The following is a 10,618-nucleotide window of genomic DNA, read 5'->3' on the forward strand; positions in this document are numbered from 1 at the left end:
TAAAACCCCTCACAGCCGTTGGGTTGGGGGGGGGGGGGGGGGGGGGGAACCTGCTGCTGCCCCATTAAAGGGGGCTGGGGATGGGGAGGAGAGTCCCTCTCCTGCTCTCTCTGGGGCTGGTGATTAAAACCTGCCGCTGGCTGGGCTGTGTAGGACCACACGTAAATAATGTCGGCAGCCCAAGTTCCTCTGCTGGACCCAGGCGAGGGAGGGAGGGCAGCCCGGGAAGCCATGTGTCATCCCAACAGCAAGGTGTCACGGCAGGGCCAGGGAGCGTGGGGCAAACAAGCAAAGTCCAAAGCCAGTCCGAGTTTCAGCCGAGCAGGTCAAGCAGCACAGTTCAAACAAGTCCAAATTAATTTCCAAAGCCAGCGTCAGACATACCAGAAGTCAAGGTCCATAAATCAAAACGAAGCCAGAGAAATGCAGAGAAGAAAGCAGGGTCAACAATGCCGAGTATCAAGGAGCCGAAGGTCAAAAGCCGAGGATCAAACCGACAAGGGTTTCAAGGAGTCTGAAGCAGGAATGCACGGAGCGTCTGGTCCTGTCAATCGAAGTTGCCAGCACAACTTTCTGCCAGCAGCAGGTTTGCTGATATAGCGTGTTGGCTAATTATCTTGTTAACTTTTGCTGAGCAAGGTCATGCTGCTGCTAATACTCAGGGCTGAACGAGCGTCTGCCACGCATGTGTGCGGCTTTCCTTCTTTCGTTCAGCTCCTGTCTTCGCTGACTCCTGAGCCGGTTCACAGGTGGCGGCAAGTCGGGGGGTGAATTGTCTGTGGTAAGCAGAGCCTGATCCGGCGCAGGTGTCTCTGCTTCTGGATGTTCCTCAGGGGCTTGTGGTGCCAACTCCACGTGCTCCTGGCTGTCAGGTGCTTCATCAGTGGCAGGCATGACACTAGGGAGATGAGAAGCCAGGCCGGAGGACTTGGCAGCAGGGAGAGGAGCCTCACCTGGAGGTCCTGAGCAACGCTCCCTCTAAGCTTTGGAGTCTCGTGAGCAAAAAGTCTACTTTGTGAGGTACTGGCATTAAAGTTGTGAGTGAGCGATTTGGCTGCTGCATCAGTTAGCTGGCTCTGGAGCCATCCTTCCTGAGCGAAGACAAAACTCTGTGAGCCGGAGGGTAAAAAACTGTGAGCTAGCGCACACTAACTCAGCTTAGAGGGAACACTGATCCTGAGCTGACTCTCCCCCCCTTCCTCAAAGGCTCCCACGTCCAGGTGGCCACTGGTTGCCCACAAGACTCAGCCCCATGCTTCCCAGACCCAGCCGGGATTGCAATACCAGAAGCAGCCCGGGGGGGGGGGCAGTAGAGGTGGGGGGAGGTCCTGGGTGGCCGTGCTGCTCCCTCAAGGCTTGCTTTCAGCTGTGAGCCTAGGGTGAGAGTGTTTCTGAGCCTGCACAGAGCACCCTGCTCTCCACCACCCCCACTTGGGCAGCGCAGCTATCTGGACGGTGCCCAGAGCCTCATCGTGCGATGCAAGCGGTTGGGGGAGGGATGTGTGAACATCCCAATGAGAAAAAGATATTCCCGATCAAATCTATTGCGGGAACAAATCGGGATAAGCTTGCCATGTGACCACAGCCATAGAAGCTGCCTTATAAGAAGCTGAATCGTTGGTCAATCCAGCTCAGTATGGTTCATTCTGACTGGTAGTAGCTGTCTGGGGTCTCAGGAAGAGAAAGGTCTGTCACGATATCTCTTACCTCTCTCTATATATAAAAGGCTAGCCATGTTCCTGATGACTCACCTGATTGGGCCAGCCTTTCAAGGTCATTTGCATATGTGGGCCGATTGGGCCTTGCTCCATTCTGCAAGTCATCCCCCCCCCCCCAATAGCCAGTTGGAACACAGAGGTCGTTTGCATATGTGGCCTGATTGACCCTCGCCTCCAACACTCTAAACAGTTTGCTGTTGCTGTTGGGAGTCACTGAATGTGTCCTGAGGTAAAATACATCTCCCAATCTTCCCCTAAACATTCACTGGGGTTGCCAATCTCCCTGTGGGGCCTAGGGATCTCCGGGAAATCACCATGGCCAAATCTGCATTTGTCTTTCCCACCGGTGTCCCAGCCTTTTGACTCCGTCTTCAAAAAAGCTGTCTACATTTGGTGTCATTTTCACACCTCAACAGTGCTAGCATACTTTTGCATGCCCACATATGTTTATCGCCCTTTCAGGGCGGCTCCACTGTCATTGCACCTCTGCACTGCTTTAAAAGAATCTTCTCCAAACAACATTCAAACAAGCATAGAAAAAGACTGTGTCACAGCAGCAGGAAACTGATTTAAAAATGCAAATGCAGATTCGACCCATGTCCCCCAGCCACAGCACATCGTTTTCCCCTACAGAAAACGGGTATCTTGATGCACAAACTCTACGGTAGCCCATAATAAAAGCATGCCACACCAAAAAAGACAGAGCTCCCCACAAGCACACGCCAACGCTAAACACCACAAGGCGGGAAATGATAGGAAAAGGCACCAACAACGCACTGCAGATGAAAGGAAGGCTGAGCTTCAGCGTCTGCATAATCGTCGTCATGCTATGATGCCACAGCAAAGAGACGCTGAATCCAATGTGAGCTTTTAGTAAAAAGAGATTTTTATCATTCCGTAAACATTGTAAATCTTTTAGCCATGTTTAAGACCAAGAATATTTTATTTAAGTTGAAAAAATGGCTGTAAACACTAGCTGTCTGTGGAACATTGATCCAAACTGATCAGTCAATTAGGGTTGCCAACTCTGGGTTGGGAAATTACTGGAGATTTGGCGGTGGAGCAAAGAGGGGAGGGTCAACCCATCAAAGCAGCCATTTTCTCCAGGGGGGGGGGGTTCTGTTGGCTGGGTCATCAAAACTCAGGGATGCCAGCCTCCAGGTGGGGCAAAAGGGATCCCCTGGAATTACAGGTCATCTTCAGACAACAGAGAACAGTTCCCTTGGAGAAAATGGATGCTTTGGAAGGTGGACTCTATAGCACTGTACCCCACTGTTACTGCTCACACAGCTAAGGAGTCTTGGCGTTATCCTGTACCCGGCATTATTGCTAGAGAAGCATGTTAATTCTATATGTTGTCAAAAGCTTTAACGGCCGAAGTTCCTTAGTTGCTGTATATTTTCTGGGTTGTATGGCTGTGGACTTGGCATTGTAGAACCTGACGTTTCGCCAGTAACTGTAACTGGCATCCTCAGAGGTATAACACAGAAAGATGGAGTACTCTCTGTGTCACTATTACAATTGATCTCCAGTCACAGTTACTGGCGAAACGTCAGGTCCCACAATGCCAAGACCACGGCCACACAACCCAGAAAATCTACAGCAACCATGGTAATTCTGTTGCAAATAATGTTTTCTTCCATCTTAGCCTGGAGAATGGCTTCCTACCTTGACCTGGCCACATGTATCCATGTCAAAGTAACCTCAGGGTATTATAATGTACTCTACATGAGTATGCTCTGGAAGTCATCTTGGAAACGCCAGCTCTTGCAGATCATATTGCACTGACTCAGAGCCTCTTTCTAGAGCTCGTTGTATTTATTCCCACAGCGGGCCTTACTCCTCGTCTGAGATATTTTAACTTGAGATGCAAGGGACAGAAACTTTTGCATCCAAAGCAAACACTCTGCCACTGAGTCCCTTCCATTTACTGAAATGTTAGAATCTCCATCCACCAGTCCTTCATCTCACTCAGCTCTCCTTGCTCTTGGCTGCCCATGGTCCAGGGTTGCCAGCTCTGGGATGGAAAATACCTGGAGATTTTGGGAGCAGAGCCTGGGGAGCACAGGGATTGGGGAAGGGAGGGTCCTCAGCTGGTTTTAATGCCATAGAGTCCACCCTCCAAAGCAGCCATTTTCTCCAGGGGAACTGATCTTCATCATCTGGAGATCAATAGTAATCGTGGGGGATCTCCAGGTGTTACCTGGAGGCTGGCAGCCCTACCATGGCCCTCCAGAGCTGCACCCCTTGGGAACTTTGTATCTATCCATCTATCCATCTGTCCATCTATCCATCTATCCATCTATCCATCTATCCATCTATCCATCCATCCCTCCATCCCTCCATCCCTCCATCCATCTATCTACCCATCTATCTATCCATCTATCTACCCATCTATCTATCCATCTATCTATCCATCTATCATCCATCTATCATCCATCTATCATCCATCATCCATCAATCTATCTCTGCTCATACAGCTATCACCTTAAGCAGAAATTATAACCAAAGAAAATATTTTAAAAGATCTGACTCAGTATTATCTCTCTTATATTTGATTATTGCGCCTATGAATTTTGCCACTGAGAGGGTGACACGGTCATTGGTATCCGATAGTAGCCATGACACCTGGGCTCGCACATTTAGCGGTTCCAGATCTTTAAGTAAAGGGGTGACTAAATTAGTCCTCTACTCATCGAGCACAGGGCACTCCATAATCATATGTTCAATGGTTTCGATTGTAGGATATGAGCATCACGCCAAGCCCTCTCATGATATGGAACTTCCCCAGTCAGTTGGATGGCCAGTTTGACCCCCACATGGATGCCACCAGAAATGGCACCCTGGGGTGAGTTCTCTATGCCGCAGCTGCAATGTGAAGGGTTTCAATCTGAGAAGCCTCTTTGCAAGCTGAGAAAGGAGGGAGGGAGAGAGGTGTGGTGACGCTTTCCCATTCTTCACAGTGGCTGATAACACAAGGGAGAATCCACTACAGCTTTGCAATAAGAAAGCAGCTGCTTGAGTCAGTTTCAAAAATAGTTTGGTCAAATTCAGGATGTGTTTTTATCTTTGCCTGCTTTCCTTTGTGTTCCCTGTCATTCAAGGAACTGAACCAGGAGAATTTAAATGGAAGGCGCTTACTTGATGCCACTGCGCAGCTGCAATTGCGTAACTTAAAAACAGTTTTAAAAACCTTTGAACGCCACCCCCCCCACACAGCACAAGTGACGTTCCCACCCCACTTAAGGAAAACTGTGGTTTTTGGTTGCAGCTGCAGAATAAATACACAGAATGCAGAATAAATACACTGGAGAAAGAAGAATGGTGTGCACAGCAGGGACATGAATCCAAAGTCAAGCTTAACGGCTTGACTGCTTGGATTCTCTGCAGTAAGCTGTGCGTGCATAATGGGCCCATGTCTATGGACCAAACATGTACAATGTATACAGCAGCCCTTGTAAGAGTTACAGTTCATGTAGCTGATTCAGTTAGGGTTGCCAACCTCCAGGTGGCACCTGGAGATCCTCCACTATTACAATTGATCTCCAGACAACCAAGTTCAGTTCTCCCAGAGAAAGTGGCTGCTTAGGAGTGTGGACTCTATGGTACTATATCCCACTAAGGACCCTACCCTTCTTAAACCCTGCCCTCCCCAGGCTCCACCCCCCAAACCTTTCCCAACCCAGAGGTGCCAACCACAGATTCTGGGTCAGTTCACATGGACATTTAGTGCGGGCTTCGCTGCTGATCTCTCACGCATTAAAGTTTCCTGTTTATATTGGCAAACCCGCCTCCCGCACCAAAGCGGGCTGAGTCCCACGGTTTCCGCTCTTTTTATCCGCGTTTTCTGACACCCGTTGGAACAGGTGTTTTTCCGATATCTCGCGCGTTGTATCCGCGGTTTTGGTATCTGGACAGCAATCCGCCGTGACCGCGCTACCCTCCCCCCTTTTTTGTGTTTCTGGTTTAAGTTATGCGCATGTGCAAACAGGCACTAGCTTTTATTTTGGTCTTTTTAGTTTGTATGTACGCCCAAGCACATGTTTAACCCCGTTTTCTTTCTCATTTTCCTTTACGTCTTCGATCATGTGTATTGACAGTTTGGTAACGCCGATGGTGCTTGTTTCGGGAAGACAAGCGCATGTGCACATTGTTTTTTTTTAAACACGCGCCGCCGCGGGGACGGCGCGCTGTGTGATCAGTACTTCGCGCAAGTGAAGCGGAAGACAGAGGGACCGTCTGACCACCTCCAAGCGATATAAAATGTTGCGGACAGAAGAACTGCAGAAAAACTAGTGCGGTAAGAGGTCCGTGTGACCGCGGCCTCAATTAGGGCTGCTAACTTCCAACCAGTGGCTGGAGATCTCTTGGATTACAAGTAGCCTCCAGGTAACACAGAGCAGTTCTCCTGGAGAAAATGGCAGCTTTGGAAGGTGGACTCTATGGCACTGTACCCTGCTGAAGTCCCTCCCCTCCCCAAGCCCCGTCCTTTACAAACTCCACCCTCAAAATCTCTAGAAATTTCCCAACCCTGAGCTGGCAACCCAAGATTCACAAAAAGCTCGAGCCGTCAGTGAACGGGTTAACCTTTAAAGTGGCACAAAACTCTGGCTTGAGCCAAGTCCTGACTGTTGGTCTCTAAGGGGCTGCTGGACTCAAATCTAGCTGTTCCGAAATGATTGCATCTTTAATTTCATTGTACTATGTACAATGACAATAAAGTATATTATTATTATCATCATCATCATCATCATCATCATCATCATCATCATCATCATCATCATCATCATCATTCTACAGCAGACCGACACGGCTACCCTCTAAGGCTGCGGTCACACACACTAAGTAATCCACCTTCACTTTCCAACTGGATTTGGCCAGTTCACACAACAAAAAATCCAGTCGCAAAGTGCACCGAAAGTGGATTGGAGGTGGATTATGTCCTGTGTGTGACCGCAGGCTAAGACTCTTTGGCTTAGATCCGCTGACTGTATTGTGCATGTTTTCCCACTAGCAGCGCCGCTCACTCTCCCTGCTGCCAGTACTTCCATTTGCACAAGGCTCATTGAACACTATTGGTCTTGCCCAAGTGGAAGCACCAGTGGCAGAGGGAGCCAGCTGCACTGTAGCTGGAGTGAAGCACATGCAGAACGTGGTCACAGGATCCAGACACATAGGATCTAGACACCTAGGATCCAGACACGTTAGTTTGGTTCCACTGTTAGTTTGGCTCCGGCCCATTCACACTGCTAGCCCTCTTGAATTTATCGAATGCTTTGTTTCCACAGATTCAAAGGATGAAAGCCTTTTCAGGGAATGGCTGGAGTTAAATCTGACAAGCATAATTAGCAATCAGCTCTGCGTCAGAAGCCGTCTGATGATTTCCAGATCCCAACCCATTTTTTATTGTTAACTTGTCTTCTTTGTACATTTTTATTACTAATAATCCAAACAGAATTTTAATGGGCTGCTGCATTCTTCCAGCTTCCCCAAGCTGAGAATTCAGGAAGGCCCCAATTCTTAGGGGTGAGGAATAGATACTCCTCACGGGGGACCTGGGGATTCAGGGCGGTGGGGTGGGGGTAGCCTGGGTTTCACGTCCCTTGCTGCGATATGATCCTTTTGTGTCATTTCAGAAATATGTATTTTTAAAAATGACACATCATTACATTTTATGTATCTGGTGGTGTCGCCTGTGCTATAAGTGCTATGTTCACACTGGGCTCAGAAATTATGTTTGCATTCTTGTTCCAGGCGCAGCACTGCCAGGTTTAGTGTCCATTATAGAGCAATAGAAAATCCTACAATATTTGCCTTATTTGCAAATATACATGAGGAACATAGAGAGGCAAAAAGGACAGATCTCCAGAGGACAACTTTACTCCTCCTCAAGCCCACAGTGGGCCTTAAATACACATTACAATGTTTCTGGGTCCATGGAACCTCCAGCACACATTTGGGTTGCCAGGTCCCCCCTGCCAACCAGTGGGGTCGGGGGGGGGGCATACCAGCAGTGGGGGAAACCTAGTATGATGTTGCTGCAAGGTCAACAGGAACACAGTGGGGTTACTTTAAGCACAAACCAGAAGCAATGTCATTGTATTGCTAGGAACGTGTGACACTCTGGTATTTGGGCAAAAACTCTATGGTAGAAGCCATTTTTACCATTGAGTTTCTGCCCCAAACCTGCTGCCAGTAAGTCTCCATCACTGGCCAACTGTTTGGCAGCAGAGGACACCTAGTGGGCTTTGTGATGTGTAATTTATTGTTAGGCCTTCAGTTTCAACTAACTCAAGTTAGGGTCATGGCCACTGGGTGTCTTTGGGGCAGTCTCTTCTCTGCCAGTCTAACTTAGGGTGGCCATACCACCGGCTCTGCAGTCCTGTTCCCCACTGCTTCTTGACAGGATGGAAGAGGAAAAATTAGGGCTGCCAGCTCTGGGTGGAGAAATAGCTGGAGATTTTTGGGGTGGAGCCTGAGGAGGACAAGTTTTGGGGAAGGGAGGGACTTCAATGGGATATAACACCACAGAGTCCACTTTCCAAAGCGGCCATTTTCTCCAAGTGAACTGATTTCTGTTGCCTGGAGATAAATTGTAATAGTGGGGGGATCTCCAGTCACCACCTGGAGGTTGACGCCAAAGAATGAGAGCGCGATTACAGAAGAAAATGCGTGTGAGCGATTATAGAAGAACATTTTCTACAGAATCACTACAGTAAACGTTTTTGCAACTTATCGTTATTGACTCTTCATTATTTTTGTCATGGATGTTGTTTTTGGTGTTCTACCACCTGGAGGTTGGCAACCCCACAAAAATGCAGAAGGACAATTTAGTCTCATGCTGATCCATTGATACCATCGAGTTGGCACAATACTCTAGGGTTTACCCAGAGCTCTATCATTAAGCCATAGAATTTTGGGTGAATTCTAGAGCACTGTGCTGATGCAATGGCACCACTTCCGGTTTGTGCTGAAGTGACCTTGTGGCACTGGTATAATGCCGATCAGGTAGGTCTCCACCTGCTGCAGTCCTAGCTAACCTACCTCACAAAGTTGTTATGAGGATAAAATAGAAGAGAGAATAATTAAGACTCCCTTAAGCTCCCCCAAGGAAGGGGGGGGGATAATAAAAAAAGAAGTTACTAGAAGCCTGTGATCCATCCCCCACTTAAGTCGCAACCACTGAAACCATTCATGGTAACTCCACATTGAACTAACAACAGTAACATAAGAATTTTTCATTCTTTATTTGCCTTCGCAACACTCTGTGTTGGGGCTAGGTCACTGTTTGAAGAGCTTAGGTAAGCAACTTATACAGAACCACCTGATGAGTTGGATCCCATGGATTCTCTCTACTAGTGGACACAATATCCTCTGGCAGAGGTGCTTAAAAAGGTAAAGGTTCCCTTGCTCGAAAGCCAGTTGAGTCCGACTCTAGGGTTGTGGTGCTCATCTCTGTTTCAAAGCCAAAGAGCCAGCGCTGTCCGAAGACGTTTCCATGGTCATGTGGCCGGCATGACTACACACCAAGGCGCACGGAACGCTGTTACCTTCCCACCGAAGTGGTACCTATTTATCTACTTGCAATTTCTTGCTTACCTTGATGCAAAAGGCTCTGCTTTTCTTTCCATTGGAAGAAAGCCTCTGTCTAGCAGAACAATACACAGATCCAACCCAATGATTCTGTGAATAAGGTGGGATTTGAATCCGAGTCCAGCAAACCCAACTGTCCCATCACTGTACCACATCATGTGTCTGGACCATTGCGATGTATTCAGTTATTTATTTAGTATATTTTTATCCTGCTTACAAAAAATACTAATACAATTTAAATAAATTGTTTCCTGGGTTAGCATCAGGCCATGGGTTGAGAGTCATTCCCTAAGAGCCAAGGGCCAAGACCTCTTTGCCTCTTGCCCTCAAACTCATGCCCCCATGTGTGCCCAGTCTTGAAGTACCTGCAACCCAAACATGACTAACACTCACCCTAGATCTGATGAGCTGGTAGCCATCTTTCTACAATTCCTCCTCCTAGAATACACATTCACAAATTCTTGCTTTCCTGATACTGAAAAATATTAATGTAAAATTTTTAGGATTAACACGCTCCCACTAAAGCTGGGGCAGTCAAGTATATTGCATTATAACTGCTTTGCTGAAATTCCATTTTCCAGAACACCATGCATTCCTAATAGACTCCTGCACGAATTATATTCATCACCTTGTCCCTGTTCCATAATGTGAGTTCCTAAAATGTACTCCAAGTCAAAGCTGCATGTGCCCTGAAAATTCTCTAGCTGGTATATTAAAGCAAGGGGCAACTTATCAGCCAAGAAACAAGAGGCCAAGTGTGGACATCTCTCTATTCTGCTCCTTGCATGTAAACCAATTCAATCTGTCTTTCATGATACTAAAAATCTAGCATAGGGTTGGTGCAGAGACACCCCCCCCCCCAGCTCACTTCTGACTTCATGACAGTAAAATTCATTAGAATGATGAACCTTTCAACCTTTTGTATGCCTTTGAACCCAAGACCAGAGAGTTCTTCCAAGGAGGTACCCCTTAGGCCATGGAACTCCCTCCAGCAAGAAAAGAAGAAAACAAGGTATTCTTCTGGGTCTTCATCAAAACCCATCTCTTGTTCTTCATTTTCCATCTCCACAAAATGTCACCAGCTGTTTCTTTTATGCCCCAAAGAGGCAGGAGATATATAATTGGTACTGGAATTTCATATAATTGGAGGCTACTGTTTTGAAGTGTGACATTGATTAGAAATGAACCCATACTTCAAAGAGCAGGTTAGATGGAATATTGTCCCGATAGCCAATGAGCATTAAGCTAATAAGCAAAGAAGGCTAAAGGCGCTGAGAAAAATACCTATTCAATGTGTTTTGAATAAT

General features: G+C 47.3%; 1 protein-coding gene across 1 annotated transcript in view; it reads left to right on the top strand.

Annotated features, from left to right (window-relative positions):
• The window catches only part of SERPINI2 (serpin peptidase inhibitor, clade I (pancpin), member 2), a 91,756-nt gene extending 84,969 nt beyond the window's left edge, over positions 1 to 6,787 (top strand). Inside the window, exons 8-9 of the mRNA XM_015418146.1 lie at positions 4,463 to 4,566; positions 6,733 to 6,787. Of these exons, the coding sequence (XP_015273632.1) occupies positions 4,463 to 4,566; positions 6,733 to 6,787 (159 nt within the window). The remainder of the gene's footprint in view (positions 1 to 4,462; positions 4,567 to 6,732) is intronic.
• The last annotated feature ends 3,831 nt before the right edge of the window (positions 6,788 to 10,618 follow it).

The sequence above is a fragment of the Gekko japonicus genome, unplaced genomic scaffold, assembly GCF_001447785.1.
Source record: "Gekko japonicus isolate JY-2015 unplaced genomic scaffold, Gekko_japonicus_V1.1 scaffold1768, whole genome shotgun sequence".
Taxonomy (NCBI): Eukaryota; Metazoa; Chordata; class Lepidosauria; order Squamata; family Gekkonidae; genus Gekko; species Gekko japonicus.